The following is a 27,962-nucleotide window of genomic DNA, read 5'->3' as shown; positions in this document are numbered from 1 at the left end:
CATAGGTTTGCCATCACTGCTCTAGATGCTGTTGGCAAGTCTTAGTTGCAGCCTTTGTATATATGAAGGATTATCACATGGAGGATAGAGCAAGCTTATTTTCAGTTGGTAGGATCCCAACTGTTGGATTCAAACAAAAATAAAATTTCTGACTAAACGCTGGGAAGAACTTGCTGACAGCAAGAGCTGTTTCAGTGGAACAGATTATCTGGTGAAGCTGTGGTCTCCCTATCAGTGGAGGTTTTTAGACCAATGTTTGATGTGTTTTTGTTAGAAATGCTTTAGGCGTGGATTTTATGCAGTGATGGGGGTTGGATTAGATTACCATTTAATACTTACCAGCTTTACAATAGTGTAATTCTATGATCCTGCAACATTTTTACCATTGGCTGTACTGGCTAGGGTTAGTAGAATTTCAGCAACATCTGGAGACTGCACTTTGTCCGTCCCTGTCATGTAGGATAAATTAAAGGTAAAAGTTCCCCTTGACATGTAGTCTAGTTGTGTCCAACTCTAGGGTGCGGTGCTCATCCCTGTTGCCAAGCCGTAGAGCTCATCCCCGTTTCCAATCCGTAGAGCCTCTCCCTGAATAAAAGTACTGTAAATTGTTCTTGCCTTGCTCTGTACGAGCAGTTGTATTCTGCTTTAGTTACATTACCAGATTCTAAGGCAGAAACTGTGCCTGTATCTCAACATGCTTGAGGGCCTAACAGTATATTATATGTGCCGAGAATATGTTTTGTAGTTACAAAATGCATCCTGGTTGTTTTTACCCCTATATGAGTCTCCTGGGTCAACAGATATTTGAAAGTTGCAATAAGGAAGTAATAAGTGGCATCTCTCTGCACAGCTCTTCACAAATGACTTCTGAACCCCATGGGGTAGAACAGGATGTGAAAGTAGTGAAAAAATAATATTTGGAGAAGGAGGTTAAATATCTACTCCTTCATTGTCACTTTTCTGTTGAGCACCTCCTCTGGAAGTCATGTTTCCTCATCAGCAAATATTTAGGCAACAATTTTAGGCATTTCCCTTATACACATACTGTAGTTTGGCCCTGAGGTAATATTGATGGAGGTGCATCTCTTGTCTTGTTCCTTCACTCTTGCCCACCTTCCCCCTCCCCCAGATTTGGGTTCCACTGCTGCTCCACACTAGTTGGACAGGATCAGGTGGCAAGAGACATGAGATTCTCATCCTATCACAGAGCATTTACATGAGATGTGGGTCTCCGAATTATTGTGGTTCATAACTTCCATCAGGTCTAGCCAGCTTGATTAATGGTCAGGGATTGTGACCCCCATAAACATGGGGCTGGCCAAAGTTGACCACTTCTGATTTGAAGTATCACCAGCTTCAGGATAGATTTCTCAGTGCCTAACTAAAATTAGCTGAAATATATTTTATGAAACTATATTTTAGAGAGACTACTGGGGGGGGGGGGATTGAGGAAGCGCAATTTACATGCTTAATGGATAGGTGTGTTACTTTATGAAGTAAGATTAAAGTCATTAATCAGTTTAGCTAAATCAAGAGAAGGTGGGAATATACAGAATATATTTAATCAAGTGAAGGAAAAGTTTCAGAAATAGAACACTGGGGAGCAACCTGAAAAAGTTGCACTACAACATAAAATATGCCATATGGTTCATTTGGAGGGCACAGATGACAGTGGGGACAAATAAATTCCATGGGTGAGGACTAAGAGATTTTCATCATCTTTCCAAAGAAACTTCTGTTTCTGCTATTTCACAAGCTAAATTACATTTTTATTAACATTTTTGGCAAATTATTTCTTCTGTTTATTAGTCTCAAATATTTTTATTATGTTTTGTGTTTATTTTTAATTTTAGTTTACAGATTGAGTTTTTTTGTTGAAAGATTCTTGGATGATGGTAAAAGAAAGATGGGGAATGGGGTGTGTGTGTGAAGGGAAAGACCAGAGACAAGAGGTCTTTCTGGTGGAGCCGTCTCTCCTTAAGACATCCAAAGGGACTCAAACAACCCCACCTCCTACCCCACCCCGAAAGAAAGACCAAGGGATAGAGCTGGAGCAGAAGAGCATGAGGGAAAAGGGGATATCGCATGCAGTGGATACCCAAGACTTAGAGAAAGAGTTGAAAGGATTAAGTGTGGCTATTCCATCTAGGGTAGAAAGGGCGGGAAAAGAGGAGAAAGGGCGGGCTCTGGAAGAAGGGGGGTTAGAGGAAATAAATACAGCCCGGGAGAATATCCCGGGTGGTTGGGAAACTGTTTGGATGCAGGACCCTTGGACAGGGAAATGGGAACAGGTTTGGGTGCCCAAGGCTGAAGCAGAGAGCCGTAGAAGAAGGGGCTTACCCCAGAGACCTTCCTATTGGGGTGAGTCTGAGACCCGGGAATGGAGGAGAAAGATTAGGGAGGAGAAAGAAGCCATTGCCAGAGAAAACGAAGCACGCCGGGCATGGCATCTAGAAGAACTGCAGAAGATGGGGTGTTTTCTGGACCTTGGGGCGACTCACAAGGAAAGGGATCCCCATTGTTTGGATGGATGGGGGATGAATAGACCCTCCCGCTTTTGAACCAGACCGAACCCGAGTTCGAGAATGTTGATCCAGAACGGGTGATTGCTGGACCTTGGAACGTTGATACGGTTAACCCTTTTGAAGAGAATTTATGGTTACCCTTATGAGAGCCGTTGCTTGAACAAGAGATTCAAACAAGAGAACATGTTAAAGTTGGAACCTCGTTTGTTGAGTTAATAAATAACACAAATCCTTTTTGTAAGACTGAGTCTGGTGATTTATTTAAGAAGAGGGAAGCCCGCATACACGAACCTTCACAGGGGGTTCTCAGAAGTCTCAAAATGGGTATCGTGTCAAAAAGTTTAGGATCTGCAGATCTAGAGATTTGTCTGTTGTCCAGATAGGTCAAATTTTAGACCATAAAGGGGCAAACAGTCTTTTGGTTCTGATAAGCTACTGTCCTTTCAAACAGGATTGGCAGCTCCCATTGACGAGAGTTTCTATTACAGTACTGTGCAGAATATCCAATGACAGACAGCAAGATCTACCTTCTTTTCCACTGCTGCCACGGCAGTCTGTGTCCCTGTTATTCCAACAGATACTGTGCTGTGTTTTCACATCACAGTTTGTATAATTTATATTGATTTGTAAGATGTCTTGGATATTTCACTGAAAGGCAGGATAGAAATCTTGATTATACATAAATAAAGGTACCAGCTGCATTGGAGAAGCAAGGATATTACAGGCACTAACCTATCACAAATAACAAAAAAGAAGGCCTGCAGAATTTCTCTCTGTCGGTGGCTTGTCCTTGGAAGAACAGCACCAGTAGCTACCATTTGGCCTGACATGGAATAATTGGAACTTGTTTGATGATGCCTGGTCAGTGTGGAGAAAACGGGTGACTAAGAGGTGATACGTATTTCATGTTTCTGCAAAACAACCTCATTACCTCATTGTTGACTAGGCAAGTGGTTGCACAGTGCTTTACAAAACATGCTCCCTATATCACGTACAGTTGTCACCATGGAATGTACCATAAGTTCTATGAAGCCAAAAATGCTAGCAAGATAGGCTTGCAAACAAAAATGACTCAGGTAATTGAGACTTCCTGTAAACACTTGGGGAGGGTCTAACATTCCTGATGGTTTCTGACGTTTGACAATATTTGGGTGATTATTGTTAGACTGTTACATGTGAGTAGAAATTATGCAGGGATGATAAAAGAATATAATTCTTTGGTTAAAATGCAGCTATTTAGCTCCATTCTGGTTTTCAATAGCTACACAGAATTTGTCTTCAAAACCAGAGTATAGAGTTACTAGTGGAAAGTGCTCATCCTTCTGGATATTTTAATCTTACTACAAGAGATAAATTTACATGTGATAAGTAATTTGAAGATACAAATAGGTTAGGTATATTTATATTCTCACAAGGGAATCCTGAAGAGTTGAGATGATCTCATTAACCTGCGTCATCTTGCTGGGCTGATGTTGCAGAAGGTGGATGAGAACATTTGCTTCTCCTTGTCCTAAATGGGATGCATTAAAAGGCATAAACTTCTCTTCAACATTTTAATAAGCATATAGTACACTAGTCTTGTATTTTTGTATTTTCTTTGCAAATAGATTTGTAGAAAATACCAACGTTGTTCCTCTAGCAACAAAGGACAACAGAGTTACAACTGTAGAAGGCTATTTAGGAAAACCTTTTGTCCACAACAGGGAGCATCATGTAAAAAAGAAACAAATAAAGTAACTTTCAAGCATCATTCTTTTAGTTTCTAGAGCAAATACCTTTTTCATGTTGAACAAATGAACTCTGGAAAGAATGTGTATTCAATAGATTTTTTTGTAGCACAAACTATCTTCATTTTAACTTGTTTAGTGAGAATTCTGTAGTAAAAACAGGATACAGTTTTTTTAAATAGAGTATTTCTATAAATGTTGACAGTTAATGTTTATAGTTTCAGTTGAAAATTATGCTGTTACATGCCAACTGTACAATAAATTCTTGTCATAATATCACAGATTCAGCTATGTATGTATTTTTCATCTGCAAGTGATTTTATTCTGAAGCAGTTCTGTAAACGTCTAGCATATGAGATTTTCAGCCTTTTGACTTGTTTTTCTGGGTTGTGCTGGTTGTTCTTTCCCACTGTTTAGAATGTCCTTTCATATATTCTATTTTTAGTTTCCCTTTCTCTGCCAGTGCAACATGTTTGAGGCCAATATTTTTCAAAGGATAAATCCTTGTCTTGAAGGCATCTTGCATGGCAAGTCTGTTTTCACTGAGGTGACCATATTGGGGATGCAAAGTTTTTCTTCTGCCTGGGAAAACAGAATTTATCATAACTGACAACCCTGGTGATACATTGGATGTTCAGTTGCTCATTGCTTCATGAACATGTTCTATTAATCAGCTGCTAGCTCTTGTCTTTTACCATTAACCACATTCCTTTCAACAAAGGTCTTCAGTACAATATGCTTCCCGAAGAATGAAGTTTTAATTCTTTCTGCTGCACATCTTTTCTCATGCCTCCTACAAGCTGATTTACTTTCATGTTTTCAACAACAGGAAATATATAACATTTCCTATTTAACAGACATTGAAATAAAACAATAAAAGAAAGTATCCAGCATATTTTATAGAGAACAAGATTCTTAGCTGGAGGAAGAACCCAAACGCCAACAGCTTTGCACATGTAGGCTCCAGTTGTGAACATTCAGTTGGTCCGTGCATGTTCTTAGCACAATGCTATCAGGTGCAGTTTTTCATGTGTCAGTTTAGCTTTTTAAATAGATTTTAACTTGTATTTATACATTGCTTAATAACACAAAACTTTCAGTTTTGTGGCATGGAATAACTAATTTGCTGTTTGGTTAAGAAACCATGGGATAAAAATCAACTCAACTTCAGATGTGATGGAGATCACATCAGGAGATTAATTATAAAGCTTCTTGTGACACTTTAAAAACTAAATTGTTTTATTTGGCATGAGGTTTTGTGGATCATGTTATTATAGAACCTGAAGACAAATAGAACTTGCTAGTTTTTATGGAGCCACACAACCTTTTTGCTAATAGTTTGTTCAGTATGTATGCACATAAAATGCCAACTGGGCACTGCAGCAGTAATTAAATGAGATGCCAATTATGTACAGTCATGTGCCTGATTGCATGGCCCTGGCCAAATCATCATGGCAGTTTCTGCAGTTTGGAACTGCATCTGCTTAAATACTGAGCAGAATACAGGCCTTTGCTGTTAAATTATGAGGTCTTTGGTATGGTGTGGAAGAGTAAGAGAATTAATTATCTCCAGAGAAATAGGGCAGATCGATGAAAGTCTGACAGCAATGTTCTACATATTGCAATTGCCACCCACTGAAAATGAAACAAAATGAAACACACACAAAAGGCAACTGTGAGCCAATGGCCTTGGATTATTATGTTACACATGTTTTGCAGTTTCGCACAAAACTAGTAAAATTTCTGGTGCAGCACATCTTTGAGCATCAATGGATTGGCAGCAGGGCTAGCACTGAATGTCCACCATTAGACACTTGTGGCCTAGTGCACCCTTAAGCAGCTGAGCCTAGTTGTCATTTTAACTTCCCACAATGCTTCACACACAGACCTAGTCTGGCTCACTGTTTGGAATTAAGATGGCAAACTCCCACTGTCCAGAGCCCACCTATCAAAGGGATGGTCCGCCAGATTGCCCCTGCAAGTCTGGAGGCAGCCCTCTACAGTGCTCAGGACGTTATTCCACTCTAGTCCTCTTAATATTATGTTTACTATTGAACATTTGTAATAGATTTAAAAATTCACAGATTTACACTTGTAGACTATTGTGTGGGTTTTATATGTGCTCCCGAAATCTAGACTGTTGTGTATGAAGATAGCATATTGGTTCCCAAATGTTTAACTAGCTTTGTTGTTTATTGCATTTTGTCACCCTAGTTACTAGAGGAAGGGAATTCCGGTCGGTGCTGTTTTTTGCATAACACGTCAAACCTGCTGAAATTCCTGGCCCTGCCCTTCTTTGCATCTGGTCATCCTCTTCCTGTTTTCACCCAAGATTCTCAGAGGAGAAGGGCATGACACAGAACTGGAGCAGCTCTCTGCTCTACATACATGGGGCTCAGGCTTTGGTGTGCCAGCCATGTGAGAGAGTAAGCCTTGAGGAAGTGGGACTAACACATTGCATAGCTTTTTCTAGAAGCTCAATAGTGTGTTGCCTGGGAAAGAGCACTGGATCACTGAATTTTTTTATTTTTTATTTATTTATTTTCCAACTTTTACCCTGCCTATCTAGATACAATGAATCTACTCTGGACAGCTTACAAACAAAACATAAAACAAACAATATCAAACAACATAGAAAGGTCCAAGATGATAAGACATAGGGAATTAAGAAATGGAAGGGGGGAAGGCTTGCCTGTGGAAGCAAGTCTTCAGCTTGTTCTTAAAACTCCCAGCGAGGGAGCCAGGCGAATCTCAAGGGGCAAGATGTTCTAGAGGTGAGGGGGCCCCCACCAAGAAGGCCCAGTTTCTATTTTTCTCCCAGGCCTCTCTCAGGGTCAAGCCCCTCAGCCACCCAGCCTGGCTAGATTGAGTGACACAAGTATAACTAGGTGGGAGCAGGCGCTCTGTCAGGTATCGAGGTCCTAAACCATTTAGGGCTTTATATGTAAGCATTAGCACCTTGATGTCAATGTGGAAATGAATGGGCAACCAGTGTAAGGCTGCCAGAGTAGGGGAAATGTGATGGTATTTTCTTCACCCCAATTAATAATCTGGTGGCCGTGTTCTGGACCATTTGTAGTTTCCGCATCAATATCAAGGGTAACCCCACATAGAGCACATTACAGTAGTCTAATCTCGACCAGAGTGGTGAGCGCACCAACATCAAGATCGAAGCACAGCTGGGCAATCTGCTGAAGATTTAGATGGGCGGTGCCAATCACAGACGCTACCTGGACTTCATGGTAAGCGCTGGGTCAAGATGGACCCCCAAGCTGCAGACCACACTCTTTGTGGTGAGAGTCACCCCCCCAAAAAAGAGAGGGAGCTTCCCAAACCACTGATAGGAGGGGTGCCCACCCTCAAAACCTCCATCTTGTCTGGGTTCAGCCTCAGTCCATTCTCCTGCATCCATTGCAGTACAGCTCCCATGTAGTGCTCAAGGGACACAATGGCATCCACTGCTGTAGGAAAAAAGGAGATGTAGAGGTGAGTGTCATCGGCATACTGATGACACGAAGCCCCACAGCCCCGGATGACCCCTCCCAGCAGCCTCATATAGACATTAAAAACAGCATTGGAGAGATGATCAAGCCCTGCGGCACCCCACAATTGAGCCGCCATGGGGCCGATACACTCTCTCCAAGCTGAACTCTCTGGGGACAGTCCTCCAAGAAGGACCAGAGCCAGGTAAGAGCCAGGCCACTGATCCCCAACTTGGAAAGCTGTCCCAGGAGGATACTGTGGTCGACGGTATCAAAGGCAGCTGAGATATCAAGGAGAGCCAACAAGGACATTTTGCCCCTATCGGCTTCCCTCAATAGGTCATCAAGCAGGGCGATCAATGCCGTTTCTGTACCTTGACGCTGCCTGAAGCATGACTGGAACGGATCCAGGGCATTGGTTTCATCCAAGAGAGCCTGAAGCTGATCGGCCACCATCCTCTCTACAACCTTGCTAAGGAAAGCAACATTGGCGACGGGCCTATAATTGCCAATACTGTCCGCAGCCAAGCTTGGTTTTTTCCTAATGGGCCTAATGAGTGTAAATTATAGGCAGCTAATTTATGTAAATTAGTTGCCTATCTTTCTATGGACCCAATGCAGTTGAAATAAAAAGTAATAAGAGAACAAAAAATGCAGGGTACCTAGATGTAGGGCAAAGAGAGGAAACATATTCCCCACAAGGAACTAGCAAATGCTATGTGGATCAATAAGTAGCCATTATGAGAAAGTGTAGCCCTCAGGAAGGGCAATTGTGGTCCTCCAGCAATTACTGAAATTAACCTCTCAGCATTACTGTACCAGGCAAGGATGACGGAACTTGTACTGTAATACCATCTGGTGGACCAAGTTGCCTACTATTGCTCTGCTCTTTTAGAGGGGCTAGTGGGTGGCTTATGGCAGCGAGGCAGTGGTCAGTTTTCAAAGGTCATCATCACTGTGCACCAGCCACTGACCTTTATAGGTGAGCATCATATTGTAGCAGCAGCATTATACCAGGTGCATGGTTGATTAATGGCTAGCAATATTCTATACAGACCAGTGACGCTGGTTTCAGGTGCTGCAAACCATTCAGTGGCTGCATCCTTCAACATTGCACCTACACCCTCTGCCACTTCTGCTTAATATATTAATAAAAATGTGTCCTATACCTTTGCTTCAGCTCAGTGATCAGTTTCTACTTATTAGAATCACAGAAAAGTGAAGTTGGAAGGGGCCTACAAGGCCATCAAGTCCAGCCCCCTGCTCAGTGCAGGAATACAATCAAAGCTTATCTGCAAGCTGATTATCCAAGTTTTTCTTGAATGCCTCTAGCTTTGGAGCACTCAGCAACTCCCGAGGTAACTGGTTCCACTGTCGTACTGCTGTAACAGTTAGGAAGTTTTTCCTGATATTCAACTGAAATCTGACATCCTTTAACTTGAGCCCATTGTTATGTGTCCTGCACTCTGGGATAATCGAGAACAGATCTTACCCCTCCTCTGTCTGACAGCCTTTGAAATATTTGAAAAGTGCTATTATATCACCCCTCAACCTTCTATTAGCTACCTTTCAGTGTAGTTCTAGGTGTAATTTTCATTTCAAGCGCAATATAGAAGGGTTGAGAACCAAATCCTAACATTATGAGATATAACGGAAAAAGGAATGCTTACTGGAGCTGTCTACTTACAGTGGTACCTCACTAGACGACGGCCTCGTAAAACGACAAATCTGCATGACAATGAGGTTTTGCAATTGCTATAGCAATTCTCAAAACAGTGGTTCCAATGGGGGATTTTCGCTGGACGGTGATTTGGTCCGTGCTTTGTGGACCGTTTGTTCGCAAGACAACGATTTTTACAACTGATCGGCGGCTCCGCAAAATGGCTTCCCTGTGTTTTCGGGACCCATGCTTCGCAGGACAGCCATTTTAACAGCTGATCGGCACTAGCAAAATGGCTTCCCTATGGGCGATCTTTGCAGGACGACGAGGTATTTTCCCCATTGGAACGCATTAAACGGGTTTCAATGCATTCCAATGGGGAAACGGTTTTCACATGACGATGACTTCGCTAAACAGTGATTTCTATGGAACAGATCATCATTGTCATGTGGGACACCACTGTATTTAAAATGTATTTAGCTGATTAGCCGCAGATTACAGTGGTTACTATAGTGCCAATTTGTTTAAATTTGATTACATTTATTCTAAGAAATACACTTACTCTTTCAAATAGTTTTTCCCAAGAAGAAAGTTCAATTGATCAAGGCTGAGAAGTAAATTCTCCATCTTCCTAGCACTACATCCTTCAACACCACGATCAAAAGATTTTAGGGGATAAAAGAGAAGACAGCAGCTGCAGCATCATTCCAACTTATTGGCAAGTTCTTGGTGCTTTAAAGATTGGATAAGGTTAAGGACAAGATAGTGTATTACTTAAATCACTTGCCAATTAATTTTGTTGGCGTGGCAGGGTGTAATATGTGAGACGGTTGTTTTAAAACAAAAGTAACAAAGAAGAGAGGATGCTCTTAGAGGACATACAACTTCTTTGCATAAATGGGCGATGATAGTGATCAAAAGCTGATGAGTCCGCTCAACACACAATTGGTTAATCCTCTAATAGCAGCCAGCAACCTTTTAATGGAATGAGTCATCACTTGTCAACTTTGTGGCTGTGCAGAACATGAGAGTCTTGCCATATTTAAGAAATTTGCAGTGCATTTTACAGCTCCATTGCTGTAAAGTCTTAAAACTGGTAAGTCATTTTGAGCCCAATGAAGATGCCATGACCAGATTGAGTGGTGATGGAGGAGATACTGTTATACCTTCACCACTTCCAAATGAGTTTAAAGAGAACAGAATCTTTTGCAGGAAACAGGGTTCTAATATGGCACTATGCTCAACACCTCAGATGTTGGAATATAGGTGGCAACAGCCAATACAGCTTCTGCAAATATTCAAGAGTTCTGGCTAACCTGATGCACAGAAATAATAACAAGTGGCCCTGGCAGAACTTATTTGGAAGCTAGAGAAAGCCTGCCCTGTATAAGGAGGTTTATTTATTTTATGTATTTAAAATATTTTTATCTCACCTTCCTCCCTAAAAGGGAACCAAGGCAGCTTACATCATTAAAAAGAATAATATTCAAAACTAAAAACAATAAATATACAAATATTTAAACAAGTATTATATTAAAAACGGTATATAAAAACAATATTAAAACTTTTAAAACAACAGAGCACAACAATCCATTTAAAAATCTCACTCAGACCACCAATCGTTAAGGAGAAGCCTGCCTGAAGAGAAAGGTCACTGAATGTAGTTTGAGAAATGGACTTTATCCAGTAATGTACCCATGCATACACATACACTGGTGTTCTTCTGACCCACTGCGGTGTCTGGCTGAGCAAGGTTTTCATGTTTCTGAAATGATACAAAACAAGTCTGTTGGCCAAAGTGGAAAATGGGATCAGTGTGCTCATCACAAATAGTGATTTTTCTTCCAGACTGCCCTTAACTTGTGGATAGTGGAGTTTCTTGGTTCCAATAGAAGTTGCCTTACAGAGAGTCCATCCAGAGATGGGGAAAGCTCCCTATTTCTGATCCACTTAGCCCAATACTGTCAACTATAACTGGCAGAAGCTGCCCCACATTTACACAGACGTCTTTTCAGCCCTGCAGTCTAAGGTGCTTTAACTGGATATGCCAGGGATTCAGTTAGTGACCTTCTCCATGCCACAAGCTATGATCCATGCCCATTTCATGACATCAGCTGTCAAGACCACAAAGATGGAATGACAAGAGGAAAGGCAGTGACTTTTTTTTAAAAAAAAAGTTAACACTTATTAAGCACAACTTAAAGAATAAACTCCCACTCAAGCAGCTTGGAACCTGAAAGACATGATAGACTTGGAGACAGACTTAAGATATTACAGACTTCTTGCTCAAATAAATCATATTTGCCTTCACTGGAAATGTCCTTATACCTTCACCACATAAGCGGTTTTTGTGCCTCTGCATTCTTCTTTCCATACTGCCACATTACTTGCTGATGTTTATATGTAGATTCTTGGAACGTTTTCCTTATTTGTTCAGCAAATCCAGGACTATCTTCCTGCAAAGTACTGATGGTCTGTAAAATAAAAGGAGTCCTCTCCCATGGGAGTGGGTTATTCCGTGGCCTCATAGGTATGACTGTGTTGCGTTTATGTGGTACAGTCAGCGAACTTAATAAAGATGTGTATGACTGGAACTGATACCAAAGCTCACTCAAGAAGTTTTCAGTCAGTAAGATAATTGTCCATGCAGAGTTGCTCAAAGCATCATTTAGATTTTCTAACAGATGCCTACCGCTAGGCATCTCTGCAAAGATGATTCCCGGCTTAATACAAAATTCATTTTGTAGCAACTCCTGGATTCTAACAGCTTCTTCTACATCATTCTCAGCATGAAGAATCACAAACCTGTAAAATATATCCCCAGTGTTTTCATTGTCCCTTTGAACTTCTTGGACAGTGACATGGCAGCTGGCTTCTGTGTGCAGTGACAATTCACATAATTTGGGCATTGGCTTCGTGTTTTCTTCTCTTTTGCCTATACAATTGTCCCTCACACTGTTCCTTAGAGAAGAAGGAAGAGCTCTTTTGGCATTGCTGTTTCCCATTGTGGTAAGACCTCCAAATGTAGAGGAAATGAAGTATCTTCGTTCTTCCAGTCTATAAAAGAAGTGAAGGACAAATTGGTCAGGAAGTCGGTGAAAGATATAAATTTACAAAATATGTTTAAGGCAGTGCTGAAATCACATGAGTCAAAGGACTGAGGACAGCAGAGGAGAAAAACAGTTACTGTTAAAGAGTAGTAAAATAAAATGTAGCTACATCAAGGAACAAAGGAAGAATGGATTTAAGCAAGTGAATCCTTTACACACACCCAAACAGCTGTCTGCTGCCTAGAATGGTCTTATAGGCCAGATGGGTGGGGTATAAATCAAATAAATAAATAAAGTAAGTAAGTAAGTAAGTAAGTAAGTAAGTAAGTTCTGGAGAAACTATGTGTGTGATATTGTGGACTATAAAGTCACATAAACCCCTAAAAATGAAATCCCTGCATTCTGTTCTATGCCTTTTCCACTTTATCTGGCCAGTGCTGTCATGACCTCATTGGTAAATTTGAATCTGTGTCTGGAGCCTTGGGAAACCATTTACAGAGTGAGTAGTCCACAGTATGTGGGGCAATGTACAGTAGGACCCCTGTAGCAGCTGTGGATCAGTTCCAATCCCCTCCCCCCGTGGATGCTGGAAAACGTGGATTATAATGAACACTATTATAATAGTGAATGCTATACATAGCATGGTCTCTGGCTTTCTCTAGTGGCCAGTTCTGGTAACTTCATCATTAAATATATATTTGGGATTTTTCTTATAATATTAATTTCTTATAATATAATTTTTATATTTTCTGATCGTGGTTAAGTAAATCAGTGGATACTGATCCCACAAATAAGTGGGGTCTTATTGTAAACAGCATGGACTGGCATATAGTGGCTCTTGAGCCATTGTTAGACTGCAGTTTCCATCTATCCTAATCAGTTTAGCTAATAATGTGGGATAATGGAAGTGGTAGCTCAACAATACCTGAAAGATCACATGATGCCTAACAGCAGAACAACAACAACAAAGCAGCTTTTCTGTGTTCTTAAGCCTATTGAAAATAAGGCATCATTCCAGTCAAGGTGGATTATGTGGCTATGAATACCTTTAAGCCAGTTAGTGTTCATTCAGAAGTGTGTGTTGTTGGTTTTTTAAGGACACTACAGGAGATGCTGTGGCCAACTCAGCTACAAAGAAGGTCAACAGAATGCCTTTAAGTTCTTTGCTCAGTCACCAAGGGGCTTGGTTTCCACCACAACATATCCATGTGTACCCCTTGACTTTATCCTTTGTGGATGTCACTATCATTCGCTCTTATGGGAAAGCATAAATCCTTCACCCGAGGACATTTTGAGGTGCAAAATCTGCCCCCGTTATCACCATGTATACTGGATGTCTCAAACCATCCATCTCCAATTTCCAGAACTGCATGAAGGACTATGATGTAACATTTAACATACTTTGTGATATTAGGTTTCTGCTGGTGCATATTTCTGAGACTGAAATAATCTTTCAGAAAAATGGAATAAAATGACTACACATACCACTGCAGCAAGACTCCTATTCATGACTTTGTTTAGACTGTTTCATTTCTATGTGTTGGCATAGCTGTGAAAAGAAACAAATGATATATCTTTCAGATGATGAAATACTTTCCATGTGACATTTTAAAAGTGGTGGTCAATGGGTAACTAACTGATATGGGGCATTACTACAGCCTATGCAGGCTGCATCAGATATCCCAAGGAATTTCCACTTGTTTTGCTCCTGAATCAGTGATAAAAGCCGTCCTTTCAAAGCACACCACACGTTGCGCTGAGGTACGCATGTTCTGTAAGTAGTGTGGATAGGCTGACAAATTAAATGGGCATGAGCACATCTGCTTCTCCAAATATGTAAACGATGGGCAGGTTCACAATCCTGAATATTGAAGAACAAAATAATATTATCTTCCAAGCCAGCTACTAACTGCAACACAGTGATATACAAGAAGGTGATGAGAGTGGAAGCATCAGCAGTTTTCATGATAGATCTGTCTATAGCAGGGTGGCCACAGAGCAGAGTCTGGCAAAGTACCGTATTTTTCCATGTATAAGACTATACTTTTGTCTAAAATCTTTAGACTAAAAATTGAGGGTCAGCTTATACATGGAAGTAAGCTGAGGGGAGAACAAATACAAGTGGAGGGAAAGCAGGTATCAAAGCAATCATGCAGCGCTTTTATCCCTTTCCCCCTACACTTGCTAAGCCCCACTTAGATTTCTTAATTTTGGATTAGAAAAGTGGGGGGCGTCTTATACACGGAGAAATACGGTATGTCTTGTAAGCAAAAGTATCACTCAACAGTACAGTATTTTTTTAAAAAAAACACCACACAATAATTTCTGTTTTGATGTGTGTGTGTTTAGTCGTTTAGTCGTGTCCGACTCTTCGTGACCCCATGGACCAGAGCACGCCAGGCCCTCCTGTCTTCTACTGCCTCCCGGAGTTGTGTCAGGTTCATGTTGGTTGCTTCGCAGACACTGTCCAGCCATCTCATCCTCGGTCGTCCCCTTCTCCTCTTGCCATCACACCTTCCTAACATCAAGGTTTTTTCCAAGGACTCTTTTCTTCTCATGAGATGGCCAAAGTACTGGAGCCTCAGCTTCAGGATCTGTCCTTCCAGTGAGCACTCAGGGTTGATTTCCTTTAGAATTGATAGGTTTGTTCTCTTTGCAGTCCAGGGGATTCTCAAGAGCCTCCTCCAGCACCACAATTCAAAGGCATCAATTCTTCGGCGGTCTGCTTTCTTTATGGTCCAGCTCTCACTTCCATACATCACGACAGGAAAAACCATAGCTTTGACTATTCGGACTTTTGTTGGCAAGGTGATGTCTCTGCTTTTCAAGATGCTGTCAAGATTTGTCATCGCTTTCCTCCCAAGAAGAAGGCGTCTTTTAATTTCAGGGCTGCTGTCTCCATCTGCAGTGATCATGGAGCCCAGGAAGATAAAATTTGACACTGCCTCCATATCTTCCCCTTCTATTTCCCAGGAGGTGAGGGGATCAGTGGCCATGATCTTAGTTTTTTTGATGTTGAGTTTCAGACCATTTTTTGCACTCTCCTCTTTCACCCTCATTACGAGGTTATTTAATTCCTCCTCACTTTCTGCCATCAGAGTGGTATCATCTGCATATCGGAGGTTGTTGATATTTCTTCCGGCAATCTTAATTCCGGCTTGGGTTTCTTCCAGTCCAGCCTTCCGCATGATGTATTCTGCATATAAGTTAAATAAGCTGGGGGACAGTATACAGCCTTGCCGTACTCCTTTCCCAATTTTGAACCACTCAGTTGTTCCATGACCAGTTCTAACTGTTGCTTCCTGTCCCACATATAGGTTTCTCAGGAGACAGATAAAGTGGTCAGGCACTCCCATTTCTTTAAGAACTTGCCATAGTTTGCTGTGGTCCACACAGTCAAAGGCTTTCGCATAGTCAATGAAGCAGAAGTAGATATTTTTCTGGAACTCTCTGGCTTTCTCCATAATCCAGCGCAAGTTAGCAATTTGGTCTCAAGTTCCTCTGCCTCTTCGGAATCCAGCTTGTACTTCTGGGAGTTCTCGGTCCACATACTGCTGAAGCCTACCTTGCAGGATTTTGAGCATAACCTTGCTAGCGTGTGAAATGAGTGCAATTGTGCGGTAGTTGGAGCATTCTTTGGCACTGCCTTTCTTTGGGATTGGGATGTAGACTGATCTTTTCCAATCCTCTGGCCACTGTTGGGTTTTCCAAACTTGCTGGCATATTGAATGTAGCACCTTAACAGCATCATCTTTCAAGATTTTAAATAGTTCAACTGGGATGCCATCACCTCCACTGGCCTTGTTGTTAGCCAGGCTTTCTAAGGCCCACTTGACTTCACTCTCCAGGATGTCTGGCTCAGGGTCAGCAACTACATTGTCTGGGTTGTCCGGGATATCCAAATCTTTCTGATATAATTCCTCTGTGTATTCTTGCCACCTCTTCTTGACGTCTTCTGCTTCTGTTAGGTCCCTCCCATTTTTGTCTTTTATCATGTTCATCTTTGCGCAAAATGTTCCTCTAATATCTCCAATTTTCCTGAACAGCTCTCTGGTCTTTCCTTTTCTGTTATCTTCCTCTATTTCTTTGCATTGTTCATTTAAGAAGGCCCTCTTGTCTCTCCTTGCTATTCTTTGGAAGTCTGCATTCAATTTTCTGTAACTTTCCCTATCTCCCTTGCATTTTGTTTCCCTTCTCCTCTCTGCTATTTCTAAGGCCTCATTGGACAGCCACTTTGCTTTCTTGCATTTCCTTTTCTTTGGGATGGTTTTCGTTGCTGCCTCCTGGACAATGTTACGAGCCTCTATCCAAAGTTCTTCAGGCACTCTGTCCACCAAATCTAGTTCCTTAAATCTGTTCTTTACTTCCACTGTGTATTCATAAGGGATTTGGTTTAGATTATACCTGAGTGGCCCAGTGGTTTTTCCTACTCTCTTCAGTCTAAGCTTGAATTTTGCTATGAGAAGCTGATGATCAGAACCGCAGTCAGCTCCAGGTCTTGTTTTTGCTGACTGTATAGAGCTTCTCCATCTTTGGCTGCAGAGAATATAATCAATCTGATTTCGATATTGCCCATCTGGTGATTTCCATGTATAGAGTCGCCTCTTGTGTTGTTGGAAAAGAGTGTTTGTGATGACCAGCTTATTCTCTTGACAAAACTCTATTAGCCTTTGTCCTGCTTCGTTCTGAACTCCAAGGCCAAACTTCCCTGTTGTTCCTTTTATCTCTTGGCTCCCTACTTTAGCATTCCAGTCCCCTAGAATGAGAAGAACATCTTTCTTTGGTGTCAGTTCTAGAAGGTGTTGTAAATCTTCATAGAATTGTTCAATTTCAGTTTCCTCAGCAATGCTGGTTGGTGCATAAACTTGGATTATTGTGATGTTGAATGGTCTGCCTTGGATTTGTATTGACATCATTCTATCATTTTTGAGATTGTATCCCATTACAGCTTTTCCCACTCTTTTGTTGACTATGAGGGCTACTCCATTCCTTCTACGGGATTCTTGCCCACAGTAGTAGATATGATAATCATCTGAGCTGAATTCGCCCATTCCTGTCCATTTTAGTTCACTGATGCCCAGGATGTCGATGTTTATTCTTGCCATCTCCTGTTTGACCACCTCCAGCTTCCCAACGTTCATAGATCTTACATTCCAGGTTCCTATGCAGTATTTTTCTTTACAGCATTGGACTTTCCTTTCACTTCCAGGCACGTCCACAGCTGAGCGTCCTTTCGGCTTTGGCCCAACCACTTCATTAGCTCTGGAGCTACTTGTACTTGTCCTCCACTCTTCCTCAGTAGCATGTTGGACGCCTTCCGACCTGAGGGGCCCATCTTCCAGCGTCATATCTTTTAGCCTTTTGTTTCTGATCATGGGGTGTTCTTGGCAAAGATACTGGAGTGGCATTGCCAGGTCCTACTCCAGGTGGATTGCGTTTAGTCGGAACTCTCCACTATGTCCTGTCCGTCTTGGGTTTCCCTGCACGGCATAGCCCATAGCTTCTCTGAGTTACTCAAGCCCCTTCGCCACGACAAGGCAGCAATCCATGAAGGGGATTATCTGTTTTGATAATTCCCCATATCCTCCAGGGAATGGTGGGAGGTCATTTTGTCATTTTTAGGGCCTCCCAGCCCCTTGAGGACTCATACCACCAACTGTATTTGTTTTAACTACTAGAGAGTATGAGGGAGACTTTTTTTCAGTTCTTTTAAAGCCTTTTTTTAAAAAGTATTTTTGAAGTGCCCAAAGGATCAGAACTGGGTGCAACTTTCTTAGGTCTGGGGCAGGCACATACAGGCCTCGGACCTCTGGAGGCTGCCCCTCCAGCCATAGAGCACTGGCCATGCTGGTTGAAGGATTCCTGGGAGGGTTAAAAAGATGCTATGTGTCAATATAGGTATTTAGTAAAGATGATACTTCCCCCCCAAAAAATGCACACTGTAGATTTAAATGTGACAGTGGGATTCAGCTGTTTTATTTTTGTGGGAATAGCACCACCTTATGGCACAAGGACACTACCTGGCTGTGTTAGTATTGACGTAACATGTATTAACCACAATTTTTAATAGGAATCAAGGGCCGGCACAGTTTCAGTCACAACATATTTCCTGCAATAGTGATATGGAAAATGTAGATATCTAAATATAGGCAGACTGGAATTCCCCAGTGGTGATTAACCTCATTTCATTCAGGGGAAGAAAAAAAGGGGGGGACTAAAACACCAGATGTAGGGTCAGAAGGCGGAAATTACAGGAAGGCATGTGTCCCAACTAGGGATGAAATTTGTCTCCATATTCTCCCACATTATATATATTTATATATAATATATATATAAATATATATAATGTGGGAGAATATGGAGACAAATTTCATCCCTAGTTGGGACACATGCCTTCCTGTAATTTCCGCCTTATATATAATATAATGAACTGCAAGTTCTTTGCCGATTTAACTAGGAAAATACAGCAAATATTTGGTAAGTTCTTTAAAAATAAAATGAAATTATATTTTCCCCACTTGCACTAGCTATGTGCAATAGGTACAGTTATTCCCAGCATGGAGAACATCATTTCCAGCGACTATTAGAGATGAGGAGCCTCTTAGGAAAAGAAGAAGAAGAAGAAGAAAGGCATGGCAACCTTGATTTGAGAGAGCTATGTCTGTTGAATACCCAAGGATTCAAACCCATGTGTTTAAGAATTAAGCACTTGAAGCACAGGGTCTAGAAGGATGACACTCTCTGTTTAGAGTTAGATGTATATCAACTATCAAGAGCACTGGCCATATGAAAATTATATGCCACTCATAATTTTCATATGGCCAGTGCTCTTGATAGTTGATATATATCTATCATTAAAAGAGATACTAGTTCCTCAAAACAGAGTAAAAGAAAGACTCAAACTCTGAAAACTCCAACAAGAATTAATCCTAGTTGTAGGTGAACATATCATGTTATGTACATGTTTGAAAAGAAAAGGCATGCAATTTTTCAATATAATTCCACAATTAGCCACAGGCACAGTAATAAGCTTTAATATGCATTGAGTATGGTATTAGAGTTGGATTATGAGAATAATGCATGGCCCTCAGATTAACATGTAGAAGTATCGCTCCCTGCTATTAAGTACAGGATTTTAAACTGTACAAATCTCTATTAAACACACACACACCACTGGGGGAGGGGAGAGAGAGAGAGAGAGAGAGAGAGAGAGAGAGAGAGAGAGAGAGAGAGAGAGAGAGAGAGCTAGCACAGCCTTCTCCAACCAAGGCCTTCCAGATGTTTTGAACTACAAAACCCATTATCCAAAGGCACACTGGCCATGTGGACTGGGATAATTAGGTTCACAGAGCAACACAATGGGAGAAGATTGCTTTAGTACATTCTCATATACAGTACTGAACTACTATTATGCATAACAATTTTGTTTGCTTTATGTCACTAAGGAGGGGTAGGCATGGTTAGCACTCGTATGGGTCACTCACTGCCAGAGAATATTAGGGATCTCCAGGTAGAGCTGGAATGAATCCTGCCTAAAACCTTGGAGAATTAACACCATTGGTAGATGGACTGATGATCTAACCAGTACAGTGGGGTCTCTACTTAAGAACGTCTCTACTTAAGAACAATTCCACTTAGGAACAGCTCCATTTGCTAAATTTTGCTTCTACTTGAGAACAAAAATCCAGATAAGAACAGGAAAAAAAAACTTTCCTGCTCTTTTTTTAACCTTAAGTCATCTTAGGTTAAAAAAAAGTTCTCCCCCTAGTGGTAGAGTACGTATTAACCAGCTTTGCATTAGTTCCTATGGGAACTAATGCTTCAATGTACGAACGCACCTCTACATAAAAAAAACAGCCAGAACGGATTAATTGGTTTTCAGTCCATTGCTTCAAAATTAGCTTCGTCAGAAGTGCTTTTGACACTGTTCCCTGACCTAAGGGGAAAAAAAGAAAAAATCCCCCTCTAGTGGTAGAAGGCGGAATAGCAGCTTCCCATTAGTTTCTATGCACGGAAAAGAGCAGATACGGATTAAATGGTTTTCAATGCATTCCTATGGGAAATGCAGATTCTACATAAGAACTTTTCCACTTGAGAACCACCTTCCAATACGGATTAAGTTCTTAAGTAGAGACCCCACTGTATAACGCAGTAGCTTAAGATCTTATATTAACAGTGTCTGGTGAAGGTTTAGAAAACAGACATGAGGATTCCAGTGATCAGAGTAGGATGTTCCACCATTCCTAGCATATTCTTAAGGAGAAAGGCAGTTTAAAAATATTTGAAATAAATAAAAATAAATAGAATTCTCTTACTACAAGAAGCCCTATGCCTTTGTGTGGGGAAGAGCTGCCCATTTCATTCCTGCCTTTATAGGGACCCAGATCTAAATCACTGCTGAAACTCACAAAGAAGCGTCCATTGATGCACTGTGGGCAGCTAACAGACTTGACACTGGATAGCAACTCCCATCAGCCCTAACCATCATAGTCAGTGGTGAGAGATTACAGCAACCAAATGCCAAGAAAATTGTGAGAGACATAAATTGGTCACCCCATCATTAGCCCAATGAAATGCCTGATATTTACCTATCAGTGTCTTTATTTATTTAGATCTATTTATTTTGTCCACCAGAATTCCACATGATACCAGAAGCTGTGCTCAAAATTCCCCTGTTTCTAAAGTACTTTGCCATGCATGCGGGTAAAGGCCATTGGTTCACAAGGTGGCAATATCCTTAGCTCTGGCAAGTGTTCTCTCCTGGTCAGCCATAAGAAACAGATTCCCTCCTTTCTCCTGAGCACCCAGTCTTCCTAAAACTGAGATAGTTCTCCTATACTCTTTGTGTTGGGTGTGGCAAGTATGGCGTCTTCCCTTCTCTCAAGAGGGGAAGCCAAAGCAGAATGTATTTCTACAATAAGAAATGCTCTTGGACCTGATGGATTCAACATCCTATTGTCTGGAGACTTTTAAAATTCATATACAAAAGATGCAAAACTGCAAGTAAACTACCCACTATTTCCTAGTGTATATTTGTGTACAGCCTCTCAGAACTAGAAAAACATAATTGAGCAATTATTTATTTAAAAATAGCTCAGTGGTTTAGATATCTGGGTGGCCCCAGAAGAAAGGAATGGTAAAATACTTCTGAGTATTTTTTTTTAACTGGAAAACCCTGAAAACATTGCATAAATCAGAATTGACTTGATGGCATATTATTATTATTATTATTATTATTATTATTATTATTATTATTATTATTATTATTATTATTATTATTATTATTATTATTATTATTATTATTATTATTATTATTATTATTATTATTATTATTATTATTATTATTATTAAAAAATTTAAATTTCTGGTCATTAAAAATAAGCTCAACCCAAACAATAATAAAAGAAATATGGGCAGAGACAGTGTTCTTGAAAAATCTGAACAAAATTAACAATTTTGCAAATATAGTGTGTGAGAAGAGAGAAAAATTTCAAATTTCCACAGTTCATATACACAGGGAAACATTACATAGAGAATATTCACTCCTCTTGTACTTGTGGAACTACTGGCGTTCCCAGAAAATCATCCTCTGTTAGGGGTTTTGATGGAATAGCTAAGAGACAAGCAGCAGCCTTAGAGTCAGCTACCTATTTTCAAGTTTGACAGATCCCAGTATTTTAAATTTAAGAGCACTCTTTCCATTTTAAAGCAACCTGTAATATCCAAAATAACAGTCTTGGTACTTTTTATTATGTTACATTATGCCATAAAAAGGACTTGTAAGAGAAAAAAGGATCTTATCTGCACATAAATTTGTGAGTGAACTGAGAAAATTAAGATCCTTTAATGACTCTTTTTTGTGCTATAGTGCAGTGGTCCTCAACCTTGGGCCTCCAGATGTTCTTGGACTACAACTCCCAGAAGCCTTCATCACCACCTCTGCTGGCCAGGATTTCTGGGAATTGAAGTCCAAGAACATCTGGAGGCCCAAGGTTGGGGACCACTGCTATAGTGGACCTTCTCAGTCAAATCTACAAAACAGAGATCATTCTTGAAATCTGTATGAGACGAAGCTTTACTGCATTACTTCAAAACAGAAATGCCCAAGCTTTCAATGAGTAATCTTAATGAGTCATCTACTTCAGGGTTTTCAAAAGACAATGCATGACCACATTTACAAGAAGTGTGAGAAGGGGTTGAAGATACACAATTTGATTCAGAAGAGGGTTTGGAACCAAGGAAGCATTATCTGCAAACAGGTATTTGGGAGCTATGAATGTGGAAATTGGCATGCTTCTTTTATTGGCTACAACAGTGGTTCCCAACCTTAAGAGACTGCAGTCCCAGCACTTGCGGTGCTGCCCATGGTTTCTGGGAGTTGCAATCCAGGAAACTCCCGGGTGACCCAAGCAAGGTTGGGAACCACTGGACTACAAGAAAGCCTTTGGCAGAATCTGACGTGGCCACTTGACGGAGTTGGTACAAACAAAAAACTTCCTTTGCATACAGTAATTGGAAAGCTCAGTGGTTTAGGTACAGTATCTGGCTACGGAGCCAGAGATGGGGAATTTGATCCCCCACTGGGCCTCCTTGACAGGGGCTCAATTCAATGATCCATAGGGTCTGGGCCAATTCAAGGCTCTGGTGGGCCCTGGGCAAAAAATATACAGTAATAGTGAAACACATACCCCTTCCTCCTCCCTCCCTCTCCCTGACCTCCAACCTAAATAGGTCACACAACATGAATAGAACATAAATAAGACTGGCTCAATAAGGTAATCTTGGTAGCAGCAAATAAGCTAACAACGGTTAGGTAAACAAACAACAACAATGAAAAGAAAGTTTAGCTTATGAGGGAGGGGTGACGCAAAGGAAACCTAAAGCTGAGCTTTGAGGCACTCTGCGCATGCCCAGAGAAGAGGAAAAGTTGTGCACATTGTGGGCAGAACATGCAGAGGCAGCAATTCAGAGAAGGTCCCACGTGGAAGGGAGGGGGGAGGGAGGCTGCCTGTTGTGTGGTGTCACAGGACACAGGCTTAGGAGGAGATGGAGGGCCGTGGGTGATTTGAAGGAACAGCCACTGCTTCCCAGCTGAGGGTTCTGGTGGGAAGAGTGTCTCTGAGACTAAACAGAGTGCCTTATGCATCCTAGCCAGCCTTACTCACCCCCTTCCTCATCTAACCTCTGTTGGGAGAGGTTGATCTTGTTGAGGCGGTTGAGCTCCAGGATGCCATTGGGGCAACCAGGGAAAAGATGACTTCCCGGAGCAGTTCTTGGAGGTGCACGGGGGCACCCTTCTCCTTGTTGGGTGGAGGTGCCCAGCTGCACCTCCCACTTACGCAGCAACGCCGCCCAGCACAGGAAGATTAGCTGCCCCGACTGTGCCCACGGCAGCCACAGTGGAGAGGAGACGGAGGAGTGTGCCCACTTTGCCCTCTGAATAACGTGGCCCTGCATAGGGTCCCTTCCAGTTCTAAGACTGGTTATGAAACTTGTACTACAAATAAAAAGCTGCAGTGAAAGTTGAAGAACAGATGATAGAAAACACAGAGATGCAACAGGAATGTATACTCTTATTGGTGCTTTTCAATTTGTACTCCAATAACATCTTTAGAGAAGCACTTGCTAATTCGCATGACAGTTCTTTATCAATGGAGAATTCAGCAACAATGTCAATACAACATTACTTCTAACATTGAGATATTTCTACAGAAGTTCTTCGGTAAAGTCAATGAAGCAAGGAGTGAACTTTGTCTAAGAAGGAATGCTGTGAACACCAAGATCATGGTAATCACTTAAAAGTACGAGCACAAAATACATACAGTAAATAAACTGAATAAATTAAAAAGCAAAAAATAAAAAATAAAAATGGAGCATGTTGGCAAAAATAAATAGTAGCTTTGGGTTGAATGACCCATTTGGTTGAACAAACAACAGGATCTAGCCACACAATAGAAGTTTAATAAAGAGCAATTTTTTAAAGATACAGCTCAGGGCAGCGGTGGGTGGGAAGACAAAACAAAATTCCTAAAATGGCTTTGAAAATGCCCTTTGCATTTTCACTTCTGCTGGATGGCTTGGGACTGTGGACTTGAACCCTGACTACTATAAAAAGATAGATGCCTCTGCAAAATGGATTCTTCATAGAATGCTACAAATTTCTTGGGTCTGACCAACACAGAAACACTACCGTGAATAAATAATAATACTCATGTGTCATCAAGTCTCTGACTTACGGCCCAAGGATACACAAGGTGGCTCTACTCACAGGAGGCACAGCAGGGAATGAAGCTCCCAACCCTTGGTTTTGCAACCCGATGCCAAAGCCACTGAACCATCCAAGCAGTTACAGTGAATAAGTAAAGACCAAGAAATCACAAAATGTATGGAATGTGTAAAATTAGAATACTTTTATTGTGCAATGAAAAATGCAAAATATAGGTTTTTACAGCTGATTATTCAAGGTAAAATACAGTAAATCTCAGAAGGAAAAAATGTATTGACAGGCCAGATTCAGGATGCAACTCAGCACTGTCGACAGCTGCTGCATCCAGAGTCAAGATAGCCATGATGACATCTGGCTTCTAGTAGAAGAGAAGCCTCAAAAAGGAGAATTAAAGCATTGATTTAGTGCAAACTTATAAGAAAATTCCAATATGTGATGATGAGAGGGTAAAGGAGACAATGATAAGATGGGCAAGGGACTTTGGCTATAATATTGACATTGATCATTGGACAATGATGTGGAAAGACTGTTACAAAATGATTAAGCCAGTAAATTTAAGAGAAAATATCCTCAAAGTGTTCTATAGAATTAGATGGCATTATACTCCCATAAAACTAGCAAAAATGTCAGAAGGAAGCAGTAATATCTGTTGGAAATGTAAAAAAAAAAAAGTGGGAACTTATTATCATATGTGGTGGTCATGTGAAAAAGCCAGGATCTATTGGTCACAGTTGTGGGAAATGATAAAAGGAATTATTCAAAGGAAATTAAATTTTAAACCTGAAATAGCATTATTGAATATTATGCCAGAAATTACCGACAAGAAAATTAAATATTGTTTGATGTATATATTGATAGCAGCTAGGATACTCTGGGCCCAAAAATGGAAAAGTGAAGATGTTCCTACAATGGAGGAGTTCCTGAAGAAGCTGTTGGACATTATAGAACTGGATCAGAAGCGCTACAAGATCAACCAAGAGACTATGCAAAACAAAGCTGGAACCTAATACATGTTTGGGCCCAGAGCCAGATTTGAAGATAGGGTAAAATGTTTGCCGTTTTTTAAGTTTTGTTTTGTTTTCTTCAATGCTCTCTGGAATTTGGGAAAGCTGGATTGTAATATGGTCTGAATCCTTGTCCTCGAAGGGGGGAGGGTGTGGGGGAATCTGTATATGTGTTTGTAGTAGAAATAAATTAAAAAATTATTTAAAAAAAAAGAAAATTCCAATATGGGTAGCCAAAATAGAGGCCTTTACATTGAAAGTGTAAGCCAGGAGGGAGTTTTACTCGCGTATAAAGACTTGTTAAAAATCAACTCTAAAAAAAATAAACAAGACTTAGAGAAATTGTGTCTATTAACAGATTGGTGGTCAATGTTGAAATTAGAATCAAGATATAAAAAGGACGAAAATATGGGTTTTTTTGAGGGGAACGTTCAGGTAGATGAACTATGGATCTACACAAAAGAGAAAATAATTTTAAAAAATAGATACATACTTATTAGAATACCTAAAAGATGAGAGGGTGAAGAAGGTGGTGGTCAAACGGGCACAAAACTTTGATTATAATATTGATATTGATGACTGGACAAAAATGTGGAAAGATATTATAAGTCGATCAAACCAGTTAATCTTAGAGAAAATATCCTTAAAATGTTTTTCAGATGGCATTTCACTCCGGTAAGATTGGCAAAAATGTCAAAAGGGATCAGCAATGTTTGTTGGAAAGGTTAAAAAAAAATCCAGGGACTTATTATCATGTATGGTGGTCATGCGAAAAAGGAAAACAAATTTGGTTACAGGTTTGGGAAATGTTACAAGAAATTATTCAGCAAAAACTAAGTTAAACCTGAAATGTTGTTATTGAATATAATGCCAAAGATCATTAATAAAAAAATAAAATATGACCAGGTTACTCTGGGCCCAAAAATGGAAGAATGGAGAAATAGCTACTGGATATTGCAGAACTAGATATGCTTTTAGAGGCAGTACAGAATCAACCAAGATACTTTGTAAAGGAAAGCTGGAAGTTAATATATACAGTACTCTAATTGGGTCCGGAAACAGACAGGAACTAAGGGGAATAAACAGTCCTGGCGAACTAGTGTTCACAAGAACCTTTTGATGATATTAAATGACCAGACAACGGAGAAATCTCTGACCTATATATGTAGTAGGGATGTTTAGCTTTGCTGTCCTTTGTTATGTCTTTGTTGTTCTGTATGTTTTGTATGTATGAGTAATAAAAAAGGAGAATTAAAGGGAAAAAGATGTCGCCCCTTAGAAACTGTCATTATTATCAAAAATGACTTAACTGAGTCTATCACAATTTGGGCATATCATGAAAAAGACTCACTGGAAAAAACTATAATGCTGATCAAAATTGAACGCAGTCGGAAAAGAGGAAGACAAAAAAATAACCCCAACAAACCACTGGTCGACCCTATAAAGGAAGTCACGGCCATGAATTGCACAACCTGAGCAGTGCCGGTAATGACAGGACCTTACTTAATTGATTAAGGTAATTAATTGACAGGGTCACCACCAATAGGGCAGAGACCACTTGAGGGCAAGAAGAAAACGCTGAGCTCCACTCCTTAGGGCGGGATCCCGGGCGACCCTTCATCCCTCTCCTTCGCCCTACCTCGCGGGGTCGCTGTGAGGAGAGGAAGAGGAAGAGGACCCGACGCGCCGAGATACGGAGAAACACGAACAAGATTGTCGTGTGAGAGGAACCCTTCTTGGTAGGCTCGGGCATTAAGGCCTCCCCTTAGGTGAGGAAGATGTAATTGCCTCCGGCAACTATCTGTATGAAATCCGCACCCCCCCGCAACCCCGCCAGAAAAGGGGGGGCTGGGTCGTGGCCCTTCTCGTCTAACACCCCCCCACACGCCGCCGCCGGTCGTTGATGCAGACATTGCACTTACCGGATCGAGGGGGGGGAGAGCGCGGACACCCCGGCCGAGACTTTCGCTCGCCGGCTCCCTCAGGCGAGGGCTGGAGGAGAGGTGGAAGCTGGTCCCGGAGCAGAAGAGAAAAGGGAAGCTGGGGCGGAGCCCGGAGGCTGACGCGTCTCTTGGGATTTACTGTATTTCTTTCTTTCTTCTTCTTTTTGCCTTCTTTCCCGCTTAAAGGCACTTGGTTGCCCTTCCAGAAACCCGCAGGGCACGCAAGAATGAAAGAGGGAAGGGACGTGGTCATCGCTTTCTAAGGCGCCTCGATAACTTTTTTTTTTTAAATGCTGAACTACATGCTACGGATGTAATGTATGTATTCCAATATGTGGTTCAAGA

At 41.0% G+C, this 27,962-nt stretch overlaps 1 protein-coding gene across 1 annotated transcript; it reads right to left on the bottom strand.

The window, feature by feature from the left end:
- Positions 1–264: 264 nt before the first annotated feature.
- TICAM2 (TIR domain containing adaptor molecule 2) lies at positions 265–27,688 on the bottom strand. Its single transcript, XM_072992447.2, has 4 exons — positions 27,597–27,688; positions 13,930–13,993; positions 11,723–12,451; positions 265–11,159 (listed from the first exon to the last, which is right to left on the bottom strand). Exon 3 carries the CDS (start codon positions 12,397–12,399, stop codon positions 11,725–11,727), a length of 675 nt encoding a protein of 224 aa, XP_072848548.1. The 5' UTR covers positions 12,400–12,451; positions 13,930–13,993; positions 27,597–27,688; the 3' UTR covers positions 265–11,159; positions 11,723–11,724.
- Between the last annotated feature and the right edge of the window lie 274 nt (positions 27,689–27,962).

The sequence above is a fragment of the Pogona vitticeps genome, chromosome 2 (assembly GCF_051106095.1).
Source record: "Pogona vitticeps strain Pit_001003342236 chromosome 2, PviZW2.1, whole genome shotgun sequence".
NCBI classification, from domain to species: Eukaryota; Metazoa; Chordata; class Lepidosauria; order Squamata; family Agamidae; genus Pogona; species Pogona vitticeps.
The sequence above is the reverse complement of the archived record's forward strand: the minus strand, read 5'-3'. Positions and strand labels throughout refer to the sequence as shown.

Bases quoted from the DNA above. Each gene is read 5' to 3' on its own strand.
- TICAM2 (XM_072992447.2), bottom strand. From the start codon at position 12,399: ATGGGAAACAGCAATGCCAAAAGAGCTCTTCCTTCTTCTCTAAGGAAC.